The following is a 25,978-nucleotide window of genomic DNA, read 5'->3' as shown; positions in this document are numbered from 1 at the left end:
CGGTCGGTCTTTTCCTCGCTCTGTCCTTTCTTTGCTCGGTCCTTTCCTCACTCTGTCCTTTCCTCGCAATGTCATTTCCTCTTCCTCGGTTCCTCCCACAACAGTTTTCTCTGCTCCTTTTTTTCCGGCTCAGTCTCGATTATCGTCCAAACTAAAGCTATCACTGCCTTGATCTTATAGCCGGTATCTGTCAATGAGGTTTAGGAAGCAGTCGTCAGCCACCAGGGGGCGACTCAGTTTGAATGACGCAGGTAAAAACTGACTTCAGTCAAATCAGCAGACAACTTTATACATTCTATTATTATTGAAATACAAAAAGCTTGTGTGGTTTGAAGCAGGATGTTTTTCTTACCGTCAGCTCCAGAACTTCGTTGAAGAGTCCGTTGCGTTTGCTGTGCAGGAAGGCGGTGGAGCTTCCCTTCTTTGATAATCGTATCCTGGCCAGACGAGCTTTCTGCAGAGAGAGAGAGCAGGAGACACATGTTAGTCATCGCACACACACACACACACAAGTCCAGTTTAAAACACCGGTTAATGATGAGATGAAGTGATGACCAGTTACAGTAATGTCAAGTAACTCTCACGTTATAAACTCTGTGTGTAAAGTCAGGCTGAACTTTCTCTGTACCCTGTGTCTCCGCGTCCTCACACTCTTTATCACTTTATGGACATTTGTGCTGACACAGCGCTCCCGCGGGCCTCTGGGATCAAAGCCTGACTTTGTGCTCAGCCAATAGCGCCGTCTCTCCGGGGTCGCCGTACAAACAGGAGTGTGTGGCCGTGGCGACGTTGCCGGGCAACGCCCATGCTTAATGGAGGGGACGCTAAGAACATGTCCTTCTAGACTGAATCATGTTGTATGATTCTATGCGATGACATCAAACTTGTAACGTGCGCGTGTAAATTCATTCACTTTCAAATACGTGACATGAAGACCACGCGTGACTGTTAATGAGTGTACGGACACACACTGTGTAGTGTTTGTGGAAATCAAACAGCGAGGGGTCATTCGTGCCGTGCCACGTGCAAACGCAGCGGACTCTTGTGCGCACGCTCGTCTCAATGTACAAATAATTATTTACTTTATGATGAGGCATTTTGAATTTAACAGCTGCTTCACAATTCAAGCAGTCCATGTATTACCAAGAGAGAGCGATGTCACAGTTTAGGCTATTTCAGTCACACATGCACACGTTAAGGTGCCTGAAGCGTTGGCTGCAGTACAATAGTGACACACGCGTTAACGCCTATTTACGCATGAGGTACACTGGATCATCAGGACCGGACAGTCAGACCCGTCGCCAGACCTCAGTCTTAAGGGGGGCATATGAAATGCATGGGGGGGGCACAATTATTAACCTACAATACGTATATTTTTTATTATCATATACTCTTTTCATGCAGCATGTAATCATCATGTTAAACATAATCAACAACAATATGACCAGGTATAGCCTACAACCAGCACGTCATTTGTAAATCATAAGGTGCCAGAACACAAAGTTTACATATGACAGCGCAGGGATGACGAGACGGACACAGGTCACAGGTCACAGGTCCAGGAACGCATACAGAACACGGTGCTGAACAACAACACACACATGCCCACTTACAACAAACCTCTGTTTAAAATAATTTCCATGGTATAAATGTTATGACCATAATTTACAATTATTAAATGCCCACGTCACCACATGTGGGACCATAGGCGTCAGATACGTCCTCAGCACTATTTATGATCAACAATTTTCACCCCATCAATTTTTTTAGAAATTGCCGTTCCTGTCGCGGTTCACACTCCATGACGCTCATGTGGACTGAACGCAGTAAACACTGGTCATCTGCATGTGTTTGTCCTGGTAGACAGTGAGTGATGTGTTGTCACTTTTCAGCACCTGTGTGATGAACAGCGGCATTCGCGTCTTTATACACGGGGGAAGCTCTCTTCTGACAGCCAGGCCCATATTTTTTATGTTTTAATGACAAAGAATGCAACATTAGTATTTATCAAGTATTTTATTAAGCTAATATGATAATATAAAATACAAATTAAAGTCATTTTTTTGAGAGCTCTGTGCCTCAAGTGGGGGGGCACAAGCACTCTTGGGGATGGGCCTAGCGACAGGTGTGCTGACAGTTATTCATTTTCTATCGACACAGATCAGCTGTTACACACAGTCTCAGGTTCATACGGGATTGTTTAGAAGAAAGCAGAACTTATAGAAGAATGCCCCATCAGAGCTTATTTTAATTTTGAAGTCGCTGAAATTATTCCGTAAATAAATAAATAATTAAAATAATTAAAAAATAAAAAATAATAATTAATTAAATATTTATTTAAAATAAAAACATTTATTTTAATAAAAATAAATAATTAATAATATTAAATTAAACTAAATACTAAATAATTCCATGTACATTGAGACGAGCGTAGGCGACGCGGTTAAGGCGTTTTAGTATAGCACGCGCACACACACACACACACACACTCTCTCCTTCTATGCTATCAGCATACCCAGAACGCCTTGTTAGAAGTTAGACTTTTATTTATTTATTTTCTTTAAAGTTGAAAGTAAAAGTTTAAAAATCCACAGACTCCTCTGCAGAATGTGGCTCAGTGAAAAAAACGAGCTATGAGACCAGATGAGGTTCTGCCTTTGAACCACACACACACACACACACACACACACACACACACACACACACACACACACACACACACACACACACACCTGCAGCTCATCTTAAAGGTTGCCTTTATACACGCTGACGTTTCTGCCACAAGGAAATGAAGTCAGTAACTTCCTCTGAGGCATGTTGCTCTGCGATAACACACACACACACACACACACACACGAACCATGACACAAACCAGTGAAGAGCCTCGGAGGAAAAAGAGAAGAAAGCACAAGAGAAATTGGTGAGAATTTGACTCTGAAATAAAATCCAGAGGCAGGAAACTGAACCAAGGCGAGAATTGATTGTGAGGAAATCACGTCGTCCTCCCGACACCTCGGGCCGCAGATATCTGCTTCTGCAGCTTAACCTCAGACTAACACCACTCACACACTAAAGACTTTTGTTAGAACTGGATTACAGAGGCAGGTGCAACAGCTGCTGTGATATTGAGTTTACTGGATCGCCGCCGCCGGGGACGACAGAGAAAAACTGATTTTAGCCTCTTAACCAAAGGCTCACCTCATAAAATCTGAGCCAGTTTAGGTCTACGATATGTTTAGAATACGTTCAGCACGTAATCTCACAGTGAGACGAGAACATCACAGAAAACCTCACAGAAAACCAGGGATTTTAACATCACACACACACACACACACACACAGACTAAACTAAAAAAAAACTTTATTGATCGTCTTGCACGAGACAAACACTCCAGAAGTCATCACCACCTTTAGACTTTAACCTTCTGAGGAAGAGGAGGAGGAGGAGGAGCATGTGGATTTTGCTTTTCAAGGATCATTTAGCTTGAATTAGACCATGGAAACTTTCAATAGAAAAAACATGTATAGAAAATTTTAAATAACTGGCTGATGTTTTTGTTAAAAGAAGAAACAAATAAATAAATTAAAGAAGATTTATTTAAGTGTCTGGTTTTGCAAATATTGTAAAAATGTCTTTGCTGTGACTTTATTTTAATGTAATTTAATGTAATTAATCTTAACATAACCCTAACATTAACACTTTTCTTTACTATTGTAAAGTTGTACATAAATAAGTGTTTAATTTGTGTGTGTGTGTGTGTGTTCATTTATATTAACCACAGGTCATTTACAGACCATAATAAGTGGTGTGGATGTCAGGTGATATGAATATGGATGTTCATCATCATCATCATCGTCGTTGTTGTCTGAGGGACACACAGCTCAGCGCTGCCCTCTGGTGTCCAGGTGAAGGTAAAGAACACGCTCACCTGTACTTTCTGTGCCCGCCTCTTGTCTGCTCTCTGGTTCTGGTGATAAATGCGGCTGAAGTTGGACACGATGACGGGGACGGGCAGAGCGATGACCAGCACTCCACTCAGAGAGCAGATCGAGCCGAAGATCTTTCCCGCGATCGTCTTAGGAACCATGTCTCCATACCTGAGCCACAGAGAGAGAGACAGAGAGAGAGACAGAGAGAGAGACATGTTAATTCAATCTGACTGTAACACACATAACGGTGCCGTGAGCGCCCCCTCTGCCTAAAACCAGCATCAAACCGTCAACAACACTCTCACTTAAACCACGGCTGCAGGTAGGACTCAAGAAAAAAACCCCTCAAAAAGACTCACTCTTTCACACACACACACGTTCGACATTCATGACTTCATGGCGTGTGTCAGGTCAGCTGACGAAATGACGAGAGACAAACCAACGTAGCTAAAATCATAACGACACACTTTGAAGGATGTTCTTAACTGCATTATGAAGTAGTTAGTTAGTACGTGGTGGACAAACACCGATCACAAACATGTTCTCGTGGGTCTTCTTCACTGCAGCTGTTTCTCATGCTACAGTAACTTCAGAGCCAGAAGCTCCTCCCAAACCTTCACGGCGGCTGAATAAGACAATAAAAGCCAGCGCCTCGTTCTCCGAGAGGAGATAATATTAACCTTTCCAGAGGAGGACACGGTAAATGCCAGAGACATTTCCCAAAAGTCATTTAGTCCAATTCAATCTGAAACATTTGCAAGTCAAAAACAATCCCGTCTGCAGCTCAAAGACAGACAACGCAATTACAGTAACTGTGTTACCGTAACACGAGCAGGAGACAGAGGAGCTGAAGGAGCAAAAGCAACTTTTCTATGGAACAGAGCTGGTTTCTAATTCATAAACACAAAGAAGAGAAGCTCCTCAAACTAAATCCTCCAAAATAAAATGTGTTCAATCATTTCCAGGAGATGTTCAGTCCTTTAAATAAAACTTTGGGAACATTCTGCAATGACCCATCTGTGGGTTATAATCTGATTAAACACTAAAGTCACAGTCTGATGAAAAGAGTAAAACCCAAAAGCTTACAGAGCACCACCCACACATGGCGAGGTACCGCCCACACATGGCAAGGCACCACCCACACAGGGTGAGGTACCGCCCACACACGGCGAGGCACGACCGACACATGGTGAGGTACCACACACACATGACAAGGGACCGCCCACACGGCGAGGCACCGCCCACACAGCGCTCCGTGACCACAACATCCGCAGTCTTTAATGGCTCTTCTGCCCTAATGAGGCAATAAGAATGGTATCAGTGGCGCAGAGAAGATTTCATCTCCTCCTCTCTTCACATGAGCGTTTCCATTAGCACGAATGAAAAGCTAATCCTATTCATCTGCAGACTTCCTTTAATAGGAGTCGCTCAGACTGCCAGATAGAAACTCCTTCTCCTCTAATTTAGTCTGCGCTGATACAATCTGTACCTGGCACAGAGCTGAAGCTCCGCCCCCTCACACACAGTTAAAGCTCAGTCTCAGTGAAAACAAAGATAAACAACTAAAAACTGTGTGTGATATTTGTTGTGTTCTCTCAGCGTTGTTCTTTTGTGACTGGAAAGTTAAAGTTTGTGTTGTTTTGTCAACAAACCAAACCAGTGATTTTAAAATCACACACACACAGGAGTTGTTGATCCACTGCTGCCTCCATCACTAAGTTCAACTATTTCAGGTGATTTTTTTAACTTTCAAGGATTTCAAGGACCCCTTCCTTTTAAACACGCCACTGTTCATCACACAGCTGCACTGCTACACCACTCAGCTCTCAGCCCACTTCTTGGCATTTTCATCAGTCAGTGGGCGGATGAAAATGACTCCGCCCACTGACTAACAGCAGCAGCAATGTTCAGGATCATTTCACTTGCACATAAATGGGAGAATAAAGAAAGTCATCGTTGATGAAGCCGAGCTCTTTAGGACCCAGCGGCGCGAAAGACGGTCTCTCTCTGGTCCTCTGACGGTGTCTCTCTGGTCCTCTGAGCCTCCGCCGCTCATCCATCTGCTCTCTCACCTGACATTTCATGGCCACTCACTCAGACGGAAGAAACTCTGGTGACACGTCGCTCTTCAGGGACGAGGACAAACATCACCTCAAATGTCAACGCAGGAAAGCAAGGAGATGAGGGGGGAGGGACGACGGGGACGACAGACGAGCAGAGGACACGAGAAAAATCTGCCTCGAAATATGGATCGCATTAGATAATCCCCCAAACTCAGACATGAATCCTGATTTGCTGAGCTTGATCCAGAACCGGCGTCTCAAACTGGAATGACCTTGAGGGTCACTGATCATCTAATCTGACCAGCAGGGGGCAGTCAAGTGAAAATCATTTATATCAGCTGAAAACAAAATCAATCATGATGTCACAGCGATAGATGTTTCACAGAATTTCAAAATAAAAGTGTCTGTGTTGACATGGAACGATAAACATTAATTAAAATGAATCATGATGCAAAAGTGAAGGCCCACCTGCAGTACCTCTACAGTCCACCAGAGGCTGGCTGTGGCCCAAACTGTGCAAGTGGAGGAACATGAAAATATAAACAGGAAACAATTCTAGAAGGTAATCATTAAAATGGATTATATTTTTACTCGAAATAATTAGAAATAACCATTAAAATTAAAATCAAAATTTTCAAAAAGCTAAGAAGAGGAAAAAGAAGAAGAAGAAGTCCAATCAGGACTAATCACATCTGTGCAGAAAATCCATTTCAGCACAGATGAAATGTTAATACACCAGAATGACGTTATAATAAAAATCTCTCCTTTCATCCAACACACAAACATGTTATTGCCTAAATGATGAAATCCACGTCCAGAACGAGAGACAAGAAGGTTTAATCCTCATTTACATTTGTGGACGGGGAAAAAGAAACACAGAGAGAAGTTGATGAAGTGAAGGTCGTTCCGCTCACACAGAGGAAAGGTCATCATCATCACTCTCCTCCCTGAACCAATCACGCCGCGAATCACGCTGACGAATTGCTGCCATTTGACCAGAACGCACATTATGACCTGAAATGGACCCGCTGATGTACCGCGCTCCACTCTTCAGTCCTGACACGGACACAGACGGCCGGGAATCACAGCCCAGCGCTCCTCAGATAAACTGTAACCCTGTAACTGCAGAAGCTGATGAAGAAAAGCCTGGACCTGAGCGATCCTGGTCCTGAGCAATCCTGGTCCTGCACCAAATCAAATGGGCTGAAATATGTGCCACCAGAAACTGAATCTGAATCATTAATATTTCAATTCTGAATCATTAATGCTTTCAGTTCTCAAAATTAGCAAGACCAATCGAGCGCAGATACACAGGTCTCCTCTTCATGTTTTTGAGTAACATAGCGGTCGTGGCTCGATTGCTCTTCCTTTGCTAGAACCCAGAAGTCTGTCACAGTCAATGCAATGATTCAAATGAAACAATACAAATTCAAATATCTGCCACCAACGCCTACAACACACAATCCTAACCCAACAACATGATTGTGAATACCTTATTCAAACTACATTGATTGGGTTAAATAGAATTACATGACTAAAAATAGAGTAAAATACAATTTTCATAAAACTAAAATCAAAACAGGCAGCCAAAAACAACACTAGTGCCAGGACCTGAACCAGCAGTGGTTCTCCTCTGAGTCCCTCCCTCAGATCTCTATCACAGATGTTGGTTCACTCAGGGCTCGGTGGTTCTCTACAGCAGTGGTCCCCAACTACCGGGCCGCGGACCGGTGGTTGGGGACCACTGCTCTACAGTACAGTTTGTCAGCTGACTTTACTGAAGAGAAGCCGCACCAGTGTGACCTGAGGAGGAGACGCTTCCACAGGCGTCTCATTAGCTGCCGTGATGACACTTAGTTGCCCGGTGTCATTAAATAATAGTCAGGGACGGTTATACGAGCAATTATGTGTGTGTGTGTGTGTGTGCGTGTGTGTGTGTCTGTGTATGTGTAATGTGCCTGTCTTTGTAATTAGCGATTAGCAGACTGCTATCAACAGAGCGCCTCAGTGACTCCACTTCTAAGAGTCGACAGGAAGTGCAAACACAATTATGACGCACACATTTATGAACATACACACACACACACATATAAACATACACACATGCACAGATTTAAAAACATACACACACACACACATATAAACATACACACACGCACAGATTTATAAACATACACACACACACACATATAAACATACACACATGCACACATTTATAAACATACACACACACACATAAACATACACAGATTTAAAAACATACACACACACACACACATATAAACATACACACACGCACAGATTTAAAAACATACACACACACACATTTATAAACATACACACACATACATATAAATATAAACATACGCACACACACATTTGTAAACATACACACATTTATAAAAATACACACACACATATAAACATACACACACGCACACATTTGTAAACATACACACACATTTATAAACATATACACACATTTATAAACATACACACACATTCATAAACATACACAGACATTTATAAACATACACACACACATATATACATACACACACGCACACATTTGTAAACATACACACACATTTGTAAACATACACACACATTTATAAACATACACACACATTCATAAACATACACACACATTTATAAACACACACACACACACACATGCACACATTTATAAACATACACACACACACATAAATATAAACATACACACACACATTTGTAAACATACACACACGCACATACATATAAATATAAACACACACACACACACATAAATATAAACATACACACACACATTTGTAAACATACACACATTTATAAACATATACACACACACATAAACATACACACACGCACACATTTGTAAACATACACACATTTATAAACATACACACACATACACACACACATTCATAAACATACACACACATGCATATAAATATAAACATACACACACACACACATAAACATACACACGCACATACATATAAATATAAACACACACACACACACACATATAAATATAAACATACACACACATATAAATATAAACATACACATACATATAAATATAAACACACACACACACACACACGTGTACAGACTGATTCACAGGAAAAAGCAGCAGCATTTACACAATTTTGTGCCTCTGTGCCCACACACACACATGCACACACACACACACACACTGTGCGTCTTTAAAGGCCCTCAGGGTTGATGTATGGATAAAAAAGCAGTAATGGCTGTTGGTAATTGAAATTGGAACTCATCTATCTCTGTGAGCTGAGGGGGAGGGGGAGGTTAAAGGAGGCGGGGCACAGTTGCCTTTATGTGCGTTTTAATTAAATCACTAAAGAGAACGAGAGCATTTAAATTCAGACTATTTTCGTTCAGTGAAACGAGAGAAGCAGCGACAGTCGAGCGACGCGTGACACTTCAGTCTGAGAACAGAGACGAACCTTCAGTGTAAACGTTAAATGTTTATCAACTCACATCCATGATTTACAGCTTCAAGGTCGATATTACTACGACTCCGACGACTGGATCCTCACAAGAACCTCTGCCATGGTTATTGAAACGTTTGTAAAACTTTTCTTAAAGCTGAGGAACCACATGTCCCACATCACAGTCTGTCCTTAAACCAAGAACAGAATCACAATTTCTTTTAGCTCCGAAGTCGACAAGAAATACTGGATACATAAAAGTTCATAGTCTCCACAAGATGGAATCAACTGTCCACTCTGAATGTTTGGAAAACAAGAACAAAACTTTCACTATGATGACGCACATTTTAAATTCAATTTTTATTAAAGCTGCAGAACCTCTAGAGGAGAACAAAGAAGAAGAAGAAGAAGAAGAAGAGAACAAAGGAACGATCAGGCTTTAATGACAGATCATGACGCTGCATTAATGTTGGCAGCAGAGCTAAATCACATGATTTACAGCTCACATTTTTACCATCAAGGTCGACAAGAACGACCGAATACTTTGCCATAAAAGTTCATGATCTCCACGAGTCGGAATCCACTGTCGAATTTTTGTTACAGTTACTTGAAATATTTGGAAAAACCATTTCCTACGAAAGTTGAATTGAATTTGTGGAGGTTTTCTTAACCTGTTTTTTGACTGTTTTGAGTGGATCTACACAGTACGGGTCAAAATGACCCACAACATAATCAATGTAATTTTTTTTCAACATAATACAAGGGTTAAAGCAGCAAGAGCAGTTTCATGAAGACGACGAAGAAGAAGAAGAATGATAGTTAATTGTGGAGTTCCACAAGGCTCAGTGCTGGGGTCTATACTTTTTTACCTTATATATGCTTCCTTTAGGGAACATTATTAGAAAGCACAACATACACTTTCATTGTTATGCAGATGACACACAGCTATATTTATTATTGTTATTTTTATTATTATCAGTATTATTATTATTATTGTTATTATCATTATTATTGTTGTTGTTGTTGTTGTAATTATCATCATTATCATTATTACTATTATTGTTATTATCATTATCATTATTACTATTATTGTTATTATTATTATCATTATTACTATTATTGTTATTATTATTATTATTATTATGATGAAATAAATCAGGTTGTTTCAGAGACATTAAGTCCTGGGTGAACTGTAACTTTCTACTTTTAAACTTTTATACTCGTCTCTCGTTCCAGGAGGACATGTCTCAGGTTACAGGAGGACATGTCTCAGATTACAGGAGGACGTGTCTCTCGTTACAGGAAGACATGTCTCAGGTTACAGGAGGACATGTCTCAGGTGACATCAGGACATGTCTCACCATCAAAGATCAGGATCGATGGTTTGATGAAGAAGAAAAATCAATCGACAGAAGAAGAAAAATCAATAATGAACTAATAATAGACATGTTTTTTTTATTGCGTCTCATAAACAGAAGACAAATGTCTCGCTGCAGCTTCCAGGTCAATCCTGAAGAGACCAGATCTAACACGTCTGTTTGTCCCAGTTCATGCATGTCCTCGCCCTGTCCTCTACTGCCTTCCACAGATGACAGACACAGACACGGACAGAGACACAGATGTCTCTGTGCAGGTTTCACAGACGGATCAAAGAGGAGAAGACGCTAAAGAAGTGAGGGAACGAGTGAGATGAGACATTTTAGTGAGAGAACAAGAACAGTGATCTTAAGCCCCGCCCACACGAGAGGATAATTGGCAGGTTTTTGGTCCAGATCTTGAGTGTCTCTCCTGAGCATCATGATGACGATGGAATTGTCAGTAAATGTTCAGTGAGTCAGTTCGCAGATTAAAAAGGGCGTGGCCACGGCAGTTTTAGCGAATTTCAGTGATTCGCCATTAACAGGAAGTGTGCTATAACTTCGCCATGCATTGGCCAATCAGCACAAAACTTCATACGTGACACGAGAGACCGCCCCTGAACACGTCTACGAGTGCGAACTTGACACAAATGCGATGTCGACCATATTTAATTCGCCGCCATTTCGCCCGCCAAACAGGAAGTGCCCTGTAATGTATCCGTACATTGACCGATCGGCTCGAAACTTGATATGTGAGCCCAATAGGCAGCGGCTGCGAGGGCAGCTTTCATTTTGTTTATGTTTGTGTCAAATAAAGTGAATATTTTATGAAATGATTGTAGATTTTTCGTTTTTGTCCAAACTTTTAATAAAAGTGTGGCTGTGAAAACTATACTTACAACTAAATTAAAATATACAACAAATTAAAGTGTTATATTGAAGTTGAAATAAAAAATTATATATTGGCAGAACAGTTGAGTCCCCGTTAATAACAACATTTTTCTGAACCTGCATGTTTATATTTTCCATTTCTGTGCTGTATATGAATCTAACACAATAACAGGAAACTCAATTATGTTTCTCTCCTGGTTCAGCTCTGCACTGACTGGCTGCTGCAGCAGCTCCACAGTCACTGACTCCACCACAATAACCAACCATTCAACTTTCTCCCACATGGAGATGAAAATGAATGAAGCTGCGGTCCAGCGCCGCGTGAATCCTCAGGTGAAGCCACGTTAGAACATCCTGCAGCGTAAGAGTCTGCTGATTCAAGAGAGAACAGAACTGCAGTGTGAGAGCAAAGTGTTTCTCCCACATGTCCCAATAAAATGACACGTTAGACACTTAATAATAACATTTTACAATCCAAATGGCCTGGATTCATATTATTGCAGCAGCTAATGCTGATTTTAATTGTCAGTTATTTTCTTGATGACTCATTTGGTTCATGAAACCAAAAAGAAAATCTCATAAAAAATGAAGACGTGCTTTGTTTTGACCAAAAAACCAATCGATTTAGTTTGAAGTCACAGACGAGGCTAATTATCACAAATGTGCCGCGTCAGCAAAGACTCAGCTGATAAAAGTCCACGTTGTCTTCAGAACATGGTCTTCCCCTCTAACTGGAAACCACTCACTCTCCCACAACAAAGTCCTCGTGTGGTCACTTCAATGTGAACGTTGGATTTCAAACAGTGACGAGACAAAGTCAGACATTTGGACTTATTGATGGAGACAACACCAGTTTGTCTTTCAGTGTCTTGCTCAAAGACACTTCAGCACACAGACCAAAACAAACCCCCGGAGAGCGCCCACTGTCACTTGGGTGTGTGTGAGTGCAGAGCGAGCGCCGTGTCACTGCGGTTAAAAGGGTTACATTAGAGTGGCTTACATTAGCCATTAGCAGCAGGGATCAGAGCGGCTAGCATTGAGTGCTCAGTGGTTGGAGTGTAATGCACTTTTCCTCTGGCTGTTGTTAGCTAAAGTTAAAGCTGTCGTATGAAACTTTCAAACATAAACAAAGGACATGGGCAAAAAAATGGCTTTTTAGAACTTGAAAAGTTGGTTCGTAGCAGGAAAAATAAGCACTGTCACGCCTCCTCCTGTCTCCTCCCACCACGGCTCTACTGCTGTATACACAAAAAAGCTCCCAAGCACGGAGACTGAACAACAACTGCAGTGCCTACAATGACCATGGTGTGGCTCTCCACCGACAATGAGAACGCAAATGTTGAGCACGCCATGAACGCTTCATGTCAATAAAACCACGTGGGTCACTGAAGTCGCACTTCCTGTTGGCAGTAGGTGGCGCCGGTGAGTGTCTGGCTTTACAGGTTATCACTGTGGAACGATGGGAACTAAAGAAGATGATGAAAACCTCTACCATGGTTGCTGCGGTAACCCGCATACAGATCAAAGTAAGGTGAGGGCGGAGTCTGTGTGGGCGGAGTTTGTGTGGGGGAAAGCCGGATCTGTGGCTAGTGGGAACACAAAAATGTGAAAACGTGCTTTTAACAACAATTTGTGCAAAATACATCAAAAAGACGGCGATTTAAATAATCAGAGCTGCAACTTATTTCTTAAGTCATAAATAATTAAAACAAGTTTCTCAAGATTTTTCAGCTGAATATTTTCACAGAAATCATTCAATCATTTCCAGGTTTGATAAACATTTTTCAGCATTTTCTTTGACGTTTTATGAACCAACAAGTTTTCGATTTGATGAGAAAAGAATCGGCGCCGTGACCTGAAGTTACATACTACAGCTTTAAAATGAAGTGAAACATGTTTCTCATGTTTAGGGTGAATTTCACTGTGGATTCACCCTCTCATTCACCGCTCCTGTCAGGTTGTTAATGACAATATTGGCTGGAGCGTATCACACTCTGTTTTTCCGCTGCATGACTTATCGAACAGTCAGTCATAGATCCTGAGCTGATCTATGACTGAGTCTGATGGAGCTCAACGTTCTGTGTTCTGTCCGCTCACTGTCCTGTGTTCTGTTCACTCACTGTTCTCTGTTCTGTCCGCTCACTGTTCTCTGTTCTGTTCACTCACTGTTCTGTGTTCTGTCCACTTACGCTCACTGTTCTGTGTTCTGTCCGCTCACTGTTCTCTGTTCTGTCCACTCACTGTTCTCTGTTCTGTCCGCTAACTGTTCTGTGTTCTGTCCGCTCACTGTTCTCTGTTCTGTCCGCTCACTGTTCTGTGTTCTGTCCGCTCACTGTTCTGTGTTCTGTCCACTCACTGTTCTCTGTTCTGTCCGCTCGCTGTTCTGTGTTCTGTCCGCTCGCTGTTCTGTGTTCTGTCCGCTCGCTGTTCTGTGTTCTGTCCGCTCACTGTTCTGTGTTCTGTCCGCTCGCTGTTCTGTGTTCTGTCCGCTCACTGTTCTGTGTTCTGTCCGCTAACTGTTCTGTGTTCTGTCCGCTCACTGTTCTGTGTTCTGTCCACTCGCTGTTCTCTGTTCTGTCCGCTCGCTGTTCTGTGTTCTGTCCGCTAACTGTTCTGTGTTCTGTCCGCTCACTGTTCTGTGTTCTGTCCGCTAACTGTTCTGTGTTCTGTCCGCTCACTGTTCTGTGTTCTGTCCACTCACTGTTCTCTGTTCTGTCCGCTAACTGTTCTGTGTTCTGTCCGCTCACTGTTCTGTGTTCTGTCCGCTCGCTGTTCTCTGTTCTGTCCACTCACTGTTCTCTGTTCTGTCCGCTCGCTGTTCTGTGTTCTGTCCGCTCACTGTTCTGTGTTCTGTCCGCTCACTGTTCTGTGTTCTGTCCACTCACTGTTCTGTGTTCTGTCCACTCGCTGTTCTGTGTTCTGTCCGCTAACTGTTCTGTGTTCTGTCCGCTCACTGTTCTGTGTTCTGTCCGCTAACTGTTCTGTGTTCTGTCCGCTCACTGTTCTGTGTTCTGTCCGCTAACTGTTCTGTGTTCTGTCCGCTCACTGTTCTGTGTTCTGTCCGCTAACTGTTCTGTGTTCTGTCCGCTCACTGTTCTGTGTTCTGTCCACTCACTGTTCTCTGTTCTGTCCGCTCGCTGTTCTGTGTTCTGTCCGCTAACTGTTCTGTGTTCTGTCCGCTCACTGTTCTGTGTTCTGTCCGCTAACTGTTCTGTGTTCTGTCCGCTCACTGTTCTGTGTTCTGTCCGCTCACTGTTCTGTGTTCTGTCCACTCACTGTTCTCTGTTCTGTCCGCTCGCTGTTCTGTGTTCTGTCCGCTAACTGTTCTGTGTTCTGTCCGCTCACTGTTCTGTGTTCTGTCCGCTAACTGTTCTCTGTTCTGTCCGCTCACTGTTCTGTGTTCTGTCCGCTAACTGTTCTCTGTTCTGTCCGCTCACTGTTCTCTGTTCTCTGTTCTGTCCGCTCACTGTTCTGTGTTCTGTCCGCTCACTGTTCTGTGTTCTGTCCGCTAACTGTTCTCTGTTCTGTCCGCTCACTGTTCTCTGTTCTGTCCGCTCACTGTTCTCTGTTCTGTCCGCTCACTGTTCTGTGTTCTGTCCACTCACTGTTCTCTGTTCTGTCCGCTCACTGTTCTGTGTTCTGTCCGCTCACTGTTCTCTGTTCTGTCCGCTCACTGTTCTGTGTTCTGTCCGCTCACTGTTCTCTGTTCTGTCCGCTCACTGTTCTGTGTTCTGTCCACTCACTGTTCTCTGTTCTGTCCGCTAACTGTTCTGTGTTCTGTCCGCTCACTGTTCTGTGTTCTGTCCGCTAACTGTTCTGTGTTCTGTCCGCTCACTGTTCTGTGTTCTGTCCGCTCACTGTTCTGTGTTCTGTCCGCTCACTGTTCTCTGTTCTGTCCGCTCACTGTTCTCTGTTCTGTCCGCTCACAGCAACGAGACATAACAACAACACTGACAGGTCTGTCTGTGACCAGAGAAAAAACAGCAGGAAAATCACTATGATAAATCCACAATGTGTGTGTGTGTGTGTAGGTGTGTGTGTGCGTGCGTGTGTAGGTGTGTGCGTGCGTGTGTGTGTGTGTAGGTGTGTGCGTGCATGTGTGTGTGTGTGAAATAAAGTAGGCTGCAGAAGAAACTGGGCCATCACTGAGACTCAGGAGAGAGGGAGAGAGAGAGAGAGAGAGAGAGAGGTGTCTCCAGCTCAGCCTCTGTCCTATTTCACTGCCTGCAGATGAGAGTGGCATGTGTTAGGTGTGTGTGTGTGTGTGTGTGCGCGCATATATGAGTGAGTGAATCAACAGAGGCTACATCCACCATCATGGTGGAGATACTCCAGGCTGAGGAGACAGAGACAACAGGTGTGAGCACCTGTGAGGGGAGGACAGACACTCAGACACAGACAGAGACTAACCATTAATCCTAAAACAAGGTCTTAACCCTGAAAAAGCTGGACACTCAAACACAAAATGTCCCCACAAAGACAGGTTTTTACTTTTGTTTTGGACCCCACAGAGATATAAATGCAAACACACACACAGACACACACACACATTCTTGCAAATCAGTCTTAGTGATCACTTAGAGCGACCTTTGAACCCTCATGTCGGCCCTTTACCTGCTGTAAACTTAAACCCACCCTGGAACCCGACCCTGACAATGACTCCGCCCCTTGTTATCAAACATATGGACATGTAGGTCAGTGTGTGAACTTGTGTGTGATCGTCCACTAGGAGGAGTGTGTGTGTGTGTGTGTGTGTGTGTGTGGGCGTGGTGTCGGGTTGCCAGGTTGGGTTTTAACGTGAGAATGGTCATGTATCCTGACGTGTAATGAGGTCTGGGTTTGAGTTACAGTGTCTGTGCAGCGGCAACATTTCAAACACACACAAAGTTGTTTTTATATCTTAGTGAGGACACATAATGCATTCCCTTATCCTTACCCTTACCTTAACCATCACAACTAAGTGTCTAAGTGTCTTTATCCACACCACAGAGAATTTATGTCACTGTGTAAACCACTCACTCTTCCACACCAAACCTCATAGAGAAAATCAGTGACTTTAACATCACACACACACACACACACACTGCTGCCTCCATCATGAAGTTCAAATGTCTTATTTTGTCACTTCACTGTTTGAAATCCAACGTTCAGATTGACCTCAGTGACACAAAGTGACCACACGAGGCAGCAGAGCACCAGCAGCTAAAATCACTGATTTTCTCTCCGAGGTTTGGTGTGAGAGAAATTAAAAAGCAGTGAAATAAAGTGTCTTTTTTTAGATGATATCAGGTGAGCCTTGACAGGTCTACTGATGTACAACAACTCAGTTTTAATTTATTTATTGTGATTTTTGTAACTTTGGACATTTGATGAACATTAATATGGAATAGTTTATTAGACAATTGTAAGGGTGAGGTTTTGTGACGTGCAGAGAGAGAAGCTGTTTGTGCTGAACTACTCTCACATGTCATCTATCGATTCTGTCTGATAGAGTGTGTGTGTGTGTGTGTGTGTGTGTGTGAGAGAGAGAGAACAGTGGGAGGGTGGAGGTGAAGAAAAGAGGGCAGGCTACAGCGAGGCAACATGAAATTTTAATTTGAAAGAGGTCACTTTTTCCCTCAAGGTCAAACATGAAAAAAACCCCACAACCTTCAAAGGGAAAATGACTGCAGGGGATTAGAATATTCCAGATTGGGAGCACAGGCCAACGCAGACAGGACAGTGTGTGTGTGTGTGAGCACCGGCCAATTAGTAACCATGGCAACGAGAGGAAGGGGAGGAAGGAAACATGTCGTCTTTAACACAAATAAGCTTTCAGAGAGTTACACCCACTCATTCATTAGCCTCACAGCCTGAGGATGAAGGAAGGAAGGAAGGAAGGAAGGAAGGAAGGAAGGAAGGAAGGAAGGAAGGATGGATGGAAGGAGGGAAGGAAAGAAGGAAGGAAGGAAGGAAGGAAGGAAGGAAGGAAGGAAGGAAGGAAGGAAGGAAGGAAGGAAGGAAGGAAGGAAGAAAGGAAGGAAGGATCCAGGCCTCACTCATCACAGTTCAACCCACAAATTCTAATCCATCAAACAGATAATCTGTCACTCATGTTAGCTCTTAGAGGAGGGGCCACATGTGGGCTGAGCAACAGTGAACGATCATTTAATGATATATAAGTTTGTTTTAGTTATTTTCACATTTAAAATGTGTTTTTGACAAACTTGTACTTTGAAATGTTCTTTAATAAAATCCTGAATATTTGTAAAGAAAACATCGTGATGGATTATCATCCTGTTCTTTTGTCCACTTCACTCCTGAGGCACGGGTACCCAACAAAACCCGGACCGGATGGATTAGGATGGATGAAAAATGCAGTTATGGTGTAAACTGGATATTATCGGTATCAACAGACATTGGCTTTGAAATGACAGGAGCTGCTGGTCCTCTGCTGCCTCGTGTGGTCACTTTGTGTCACTGAGGTCAATCGGAACGATGGATTTCAAACACTGAAGTGACAAAATAAGACATTTGTGTGTGTGGGGGGGTTTTCTCTCTGGACCTTGGTGTGGGAGAGTGAGCGACACAAAATGATTTGTTGTTTATTGTTTTGTCCTAAACCTTATGTCTGCTGACATGTGTCTTTTCAAGGTTAAACTCAGAACACACACACACACACACACACACTCGTCTGTTTAGTTCCACACAATTACACTCACAATAACCCAAAGCCCCTCAGGTCCCGCGCAGCCAAACAAAAAAAACCACACAAGCCCACTTTCCAAAAACACCCATAATTGGCTAAAATGTAATTAAGTCAGTGACACAGTTTAAATGTGTTTTAAATGAGCAGCTCCATCAGCGAGTGGTGCAAAGTGAAGCAGTCTCAGAGCAGCGGTGGTGAGAAGAAAGAGAGTGAGAGAGAGGAAGAAAGTGGGGAGTAAAGATGGAGACGACATGTCCTATGTCCTCCGCCTGGAGAAGAGACCTTGGACTTTTCACACCCTGACAAACACAATTAATTGGGGCAGAACGCGTGGCCCTCAGGGCTGGATCCTCTCAGCGTCACTTTAGGCACTGACTGACTCGAGTGACCCGAGGCCACAGCGGCCAAACCTGAGAGGACACAATAACGAGAGAACGTTACGTCACGCTCACACACACGATTTCTGAGTTTGGTCTCCATGAATTTACAATCAAGACGGAAACAGGGAAACTACAGAGAGGAGACGACACAACAGGAGGTCATCAATAAGATTTAAATAAAAACAAACAAACAAACAAACAACACGAGGCTCGAGTCATCAATAAGATTTAAATAAAAACAAACAAGCAAACAACACCAGGCTCGAGTCATCAATAAGATTTAAATAAAAACAAACAAACAAACAACACGAGGCTCGAGTCATCAATAAGATTTAAATAAAAACAATCAAACAAACAACACCAGGCTCGAGTCATCAATAAGATTTAAATAAAAACAATCAAACAAACAACACCAGGCTCGAGTCATCAATAAGATTTAAATAAAAACAAACAAACAAACAACACGAGGCTGGAGTCATCAATAAGATTTAAATAAAAACAAACAAACAAACAACGACACAAAAGGAGGTTGACACAGCAAGAAAAAAAGCACAACACAACAAAGTAAAGGAGCAGGAACACAAGAGAACTTGAGTGAGCTTTAGACCACATGAAACCACACAAGACCACATGAAACCACATAAGACCACAAAAGACCATATGAAACCACATGAGACCACATGAGACCACATGGAACCACATGAGACCACATGAAACCGTTATCTGGGATCAATTATCTTCCCTGATTTCTATAAAATCATCCTCATAGTTCGTCCGCCTGACTGCAGTGGTGTGTGGGTCGTCTGCACGGAGGCACACACACACACACACACACAGAAATGAAGTGGGCGGGGACACAGAAAGATCAAAGAGGCTCAGCTGCAGCACACAGATACAAACACAGTGACAAATGAAAACAAAGAAGCCTGTTACATAACAACGTGTTCACACGGAGACCGCGAGCTAACAAGCTAACGACGCTCAGTTTGAACAGAAAGTCAGGAATAAAAAATTAGTGTGTGTGTGTGTGTGTGTGTGTCAGTGTGTGTCTGTGCGTGCGTGTGTGTGTGTCAGTACGTCTGTGTGTGTGTCTGTGCGTGCGTGTGTGTGTGTTCTCTATACAGTCGCAGAAGAACAAACTAAGGAAGCCCTGGATCCTGGATGTCACATGACTCAGTTTGTTTACGCCGCCATGTTGGCAGGAAAAGCTTCAGCTCGTTTCACTGAGAGTTAGACGACACATGAAGAAACAATGTTTTATAATATAGACGTTTACAATCAAAGTATGGACAATACCAAAGAAATACAAATAGTAAATGCTAAAACAAACAAAACTCATACACTCTCTATAATTATAATATTAATTATTATTGTGTTATGAATGTTTGAATGTGCGTCGTCTTCACATCTTCAGTTAAATGATTATTGATGAAATCTACATGATGGTAAAATGGAATCTTAATCTGATCTTTGCCTTCTTTCTCAAAGTCAGAGGTCATTTCAGCACCACTGACATTAAACAGCTCCTGACCGAGCGCTGTCCATGGTTCTATAAACAGCTGCAGTCAAATCTGCACGGTTGGTTTCATGAAAACTGTAAAACTGTGTCACTTTAAGTTTTGACACTTTTCTATATAAAGACAAAAATGTCATAATTCACAGGCTACAATAAATACATTTGTAGAAATCCTTTAGATATCGTTCTCACAAGAATCAAACCTCCAACCACCAGGTGTCGCCACCTGTGGCAGCGGAGACACCATGAACACAGTCCAGTCACATTTGAACCTTTACATGAGATAAGTGAACACATGAATCTGTGTTTCAATCTGCTGCCAGATAAAGTAAATATGTTGCTTTTCCTGTTCCTTGTTTGGGCCAAATGCAGCAGGAGAAGTGCCTGCTCTGCACTGTTCTGTTCTCACACAAAATTACATGTTGTAGTATTGATAAGTATCGGTACCGATAAAGAGTATCGGTATTGATAAAATCCTCGTGTACAGGGTGATGTTGGTTCGGTTTGTTCATTTAAAGCAGAGGTCACTAACAGGTGGACCACGGTCAGACACTGTCCTATATAGACCTGGACCTACAGTCAATAAATTATTTAAGCATTTAAAATTTTGACGGGGCGCTTCTATTTTGACTGGCGCAGCTTCTCTAGACTTTACGGTACTGGTTTAGCGAATTAGGAAATCAACTGACCAACTGCTTTCGAGTTAAGTCATCCCACGTGATGCCACTAAAAGCTAATCAAATCTGTGCATCCCACTAAATATTGCAACCCTGAATACGGACAGATGAAGGAAGTGCGAATCGTGTGACAGACAAAGGGAGAGACAAGTGAGCGACACAGGGAGAGAAGAGTGAGCGACACAGGGAGAGACGAGTGAGCGACACAGCGAGAGACGAGTGAGCGACACAGCGAGAGACGAGTGAGCGACAGAGGGAGAGAAGAGTGAGCGACACAGGGAGAGACGAGTGAGCGACACAGGGAGAGAAGTGTGAGCGACACAGGGAGAGAAGTGTGAGTGACACAGGGAGAGACGAGTGAGCGACACAGGGAGAGAAGAGTGAGCGACACAGGGAGAGAAGTGTGAGCGACACGGAGAGACGAGTGAGCGACACAGGGACAGAAGAGTGAGCGACACAGCGAGAGACGAGTGAGCGACACAGCGAGAGACGAGTGAGCGACACAGGGAGAGACGAGTGAGCGACACAGGGAGAGACGAGTGAGCGACACAGCGAGAGACGAGTGAGCGACACAGGGAGAGAAGTGTGAGCGACACGGAGAGACGAGTGAGCGACACAGGGACAGAAGAGTGAGCGACACAGCGAGAGACGAGTGAGCGACACAGCGAGAGACGAGTGAGCGACACAGGGAGAGACGAGTGAGCGACACAGGGAGAGACGAGTGAGCGACACAGCGAGAGACGAGTGAGCGACACAGGGAGAGACGAGTGAGCGACACAGGGAGAGACGAGTGAGCGACACAGGGACAGAAGAGTGAGCGACACAGCGAGAGACGAGTGAGCGACACAGGGACAGAAGAGCGAGCGACACAGGGACAGAAGAGTGAGCGACACAGCGAGAGACGAGTGAGCGACACAGGGAGAGACGAGTGAGCGACACAGGGACAGTAGAGTGAGCGACACAGCGAGAGACGAGTGAGCGACACAGGGAGAGAAGAGTGAGCGACACAGCGAGAGAGACCGTGACACTCTGAGACAAAGCACAAAGTTTTTGACTAAACCCACTCAAGTCGGAATGTTTGATTAGATGTTAAAAAAAGCATCAAAATAAGGCTTTCATGAAAACACAGATTCAAAAACTGCTGACAACACAAAGCATTCAGAAATGTATAGAAGAGATGAGTAAAGAGAAGAGCCGAGCAAAGAGATCGGAATCTTTGAAAAGAGCCAAACTCCCCATCATTACTGGGGGACCTCAGGGCTCCATGCTGGGACCCATCTTATTTTTCCTGTGTATTCTCCCTCAACAAGTTCAACAAGGTATCGTAACATCTCTATGCTGAAGAAATTAGATATGGTAAGGTAAGGTAAGGTAAGGTAAGGTAAGGTAGTCGCGCTTTTCACACAAAGATCCTTGATTGTTTGATGGATTCGATCGTTCCTCCTCCTTCATCGACTGCTGGATGAGCATCAAACTGTGGTGATGAAGCTTTTCTGATGTTTTTTTCTTTCCGTTCACATCGTCACTCGATGCTGAAGCGGCGCTTGTTGCACACGACGACGCTCAGGCCGGGAAAGGTGCAAACACACTGACCTGTTTTCAGAAGCTCTTTGAGCTCCCAGCTATTTTTGTCCTCTCTGTCCTCAGACAGTTAACTCATAATGAATGTCCTTACATCTAACAAAGTGTGCGTCTCCTGTGGGACCTTTTAAGTGATTCATCTCAGGTTACACACACACACACACACTGGTGTTTTGCTCTGCAGGGTTAGCGGTCCAGCGAGGACAAAAACACATCTCTTAACTCTTCGGTCATCATGTGATCATCTCATTACCGTAACTCTTAGACCGTTTGTGATATCTGTCCAGGGTGTGACTCCGCCTCTCACCCTATGTCAGCCAACACTTCATGTGAAGTATAAAAAGTAGAAAATGGATGGAAATAGAGCTTTGCCTCTATTCCATTCAGTCGTTGCTTCCATTTTAAGTCGTTATCACCAAAATCATTGCTCTCATTGGTTTATGAGTCAGTCACGCCTCTTGGAAGTCTGAGGTGACTCCACCCTCCACATGTTAGACAATAACATACTTGTCTATTGTCTTAGTTACTGTTGTCCAAATATAAACGTTAGAATAAAAGTTATTGTGATATGATGATGATGACTTGTATCATTTTAAGCTCATATTGCTAACCCCATTCTGAGTTGTTCTTCTCTAGACTCCGCCCCCTCTTAATACCAAATGCCAGCTTCTCCACAAACAGATGATTTCAGAATCTCCATAAATAAACTGAAAGATTCCACCATCCGTTCTATTATAGTGTTTTTTTCAGGTGTAAATCAGTGAATATTTGCATCTAGTTCAAGTTATTTGTTGCGATGAAAATCTGCTGCCCTCTCTGGTCAAACAGCAGCTACTGCAGTCACATGTTGCCACTGATGTTCTCGTTCTGTGACTTCAGTACAAGTTCTAACGCAGAGATCAGGGATTAAAGCAAGAAAAAAAAGGCCAAATCCCTTTCCCCGCTCATCTACCAACTGCCTAACTGATCAGTTTTTCAGTGGGCGTGGCCTTGTGTTGACAGTCAGTCACCGGCTACAAGGTCGAGATAAACCAGCGTTTACCAGCGCGGGACCAGGTTTTACTAAGCCCAGAGACACGGGTCAGACCGCAGACCCGCCCTGCTTTAATTCTGATAGGTACCAGGTCTCTGCCTTTAAATCTTCACTCAGGCAGAAGAAGAGATCTATGAATACTCTTGTTCATGTGTCTGTGGTTCATATTTGGACGCCAGGAGAAGCTGTGGAGTAAAAATAGAACAGTGTGTGTGTGTGTGTGAGATCTTCCTCTGGCCAATTAAAGCCTTGTTGCAGAAGCGGCGCTACATCACAGCGGAGGATTGTAAATCACACACTCGTGAGTTTCCACGCCGTCGCCTTGGCTCTGACACAGAGGCCTTTTCTCCACTTACCACTCACCACTTCTACTTCTTCTTCTGTTTGCCTTTTTTGCCTTTTTCTGCGAGCACATTATGAAACGTTGTGAAATGAAATGTTCTTTAATAGAACTGCTGACAAATACTTCAATTGGCCCAGTCCAGAGGGAGCAGCAGCAGCAGTAACAGCAGCAGTTGCAGCAGCAGTAACAACAGTAGCAGTTACAGCAGCAGCAGTTGCAACAGCAGTTACAGCAGCAGCAGCAGTTACAGCAGCAACAGTTGCAGCAGCAGTTACAGCAGCAGCAGTTACAGCAGCAGCAGCAGTTACAGCAGCAGCAGCAGCAGCAGTTACAGCAGTTACAGCAGCAGCAGCAGCAGTTACAGCAGCAGCAGCAGCAGCAGTTACAGCAGCAGCAGCAGCAGCAGTTACAGCAGTTACAGCAGCAGCAGCAGCAGTTACAGCAGCAGCAGCAGCAGCAGTTACAGCAGCAGCAGCAGTTACAGCAGTAACAGCAGCAGCAGCAGTAACAGCAGCAGCATTTACAGCAGTTACAGCAGCAGCAGCAGCAGTAACAGCAGCAGCAGCAGCAGTTACAGCAGCAGCAGCAGCAGTTACAGCAGTAACAGCAGCAGCATTTACAGCAGTTACAGCAGCAGCAGCAGCAGTAACAGCAGTAGCAGTTACAGCAGCAGCAGCAGCAGTTACAGCAGCAGCAGCAGCAGTTACAGCAGCAGCAGCAGTAACAGCAGCAGCATTTACAGCAGTTATAGCAGCAGCAGCAGCAGTAACAGCAGTAGCAGTTACAGCAGCAGCAGCAGCAGTTACAGCAGCAGCAGCAGCAGTTACAGCAGTAACAGCAGCAGCATTTACAGCAGTTACAGCAGCAGCAGCAGCAGTTACAGCAGCAGCAGCAGCAGCAGTTACAGCAGTAACAGCAGCAGCATTTACAGCAGTTACAGCAGCAGCAGCAGCAGTTACAGCAGCAGCAGTTACAGCAGCAGCAGCAGCAGCAGCAAACAGCGTGCTAATGCTTCTGTTCTCTGTGCAGAGTCAGCTCAGAGTCATTTCCACATTAGCGGCGGCGTCATCAGTGTTGATGTCTGCTGTGTTTCATATGCAGAGTCAGAGTCGATCAAAGCGTCTCTTGATCAGTAATTATAAATGAATCTGCACGCTGTCTGCCCATGAGAGCGCCGCCGCCGCCGCCGCCGCCGCTGCTGCTACCTTAATGGTCACTATTTGGCAATGCCACGCACTGCCAGCTGTGCTTTTCAGACAGAGAAAATACTCCAGATGGAAATGACAAGAGGAACCAGATGAGTTTTTCTGCCGAGAGGGAAACACGGTCTGAACTAATCCTGAATCCTGTCCTGGAACAGCAGCAACACGAGAAACGTTCTAGCCTCAGAGCTTTCTGTGGAAAGATGTACACATACATATATATACATACATACATACTGTATACATATATATGGCTTAGGGTTATGTGTGTGTGTATATCTATCTATCTATATATATATATATATATATATATATATACATACACATATATAAGTATATATATGTGTATATATATATATACACATATATAAGTATATATATGTTTATATATATATATATATACACATATATACATATATAAACATATACACATATATAAACATATATATATGTTTATATATGTATATATATATATATACATATACATATATATGGGTTAGGGTTATGTGTGTTTATATATATACACATATATGTATATAAAGATAGATATGTATACATATAACTTTTTGTGGATTAGCAAAAAAAACTGAAAAAGAGATGATCCTGATATCGTGAATATTATATCGTATTGTGACTTAAATATCGCAATCTCGTGATTCTACTTAGGTTCTAATCCTCGAGTCCCAACGTTCGTGTGTGCAGACAGACAGGCAGAGACAGACAGAGAGACAGGCAGAGCAACAAAACAACGATGCTACATCTGGAGGCGTCATGGCAACCATTTGACTCACATCCTGGGTTGTTAGGGTAATGATTTGCTGCTCAACTTTTTTTGTGTTTAAAGGCTCACTCTCCCCCA

General features: G+C 43.3%; 1 protein-coding gene across 1 annotated transcript in view; it reads right to left on the bottom strand.

Moving 5' to 3' along the window:
* Positions 1-25,978, bottom strand: part of kcnd3 (potassium voltage-gated channel, Shal-related subfamily, member 3) — an 88,837-nt gene that overhangs the window by 7,130 nt on the left and 55,729 nt on the right. Inside the window, exons 3-4 of the mRNA XM_058642661.1 lie at positions 3,929-4,097; positions 353-454 (exon numbers count right to left, since the gene is read on the bottom strand). Coding sequence (XP_058498644.1) covers positions 353-454; positions 3,929-4,097 — 271 coding nt within the window. The remainder of the gene's footprint in view (positions 1-352; positions 455-3,928; positions 4,098-25,978) is intronic.

Source organism: Solea solea, chromosome 11 (assembly GCF_958295425.1).
Source record: "Solea solea chromosome 11, fSolSol10.1, whole genome shotgun sequence".
NCBI lineage: Eukaryota > Metazoa > Chordata > Actinopteri > Pleuronectiformes > Soleidae > Solea > Solea solea.
Note: the sequence above shows the minus strand (reverse complement) of the source record. Positions and strands in the feature narration are given on the sequence as shown.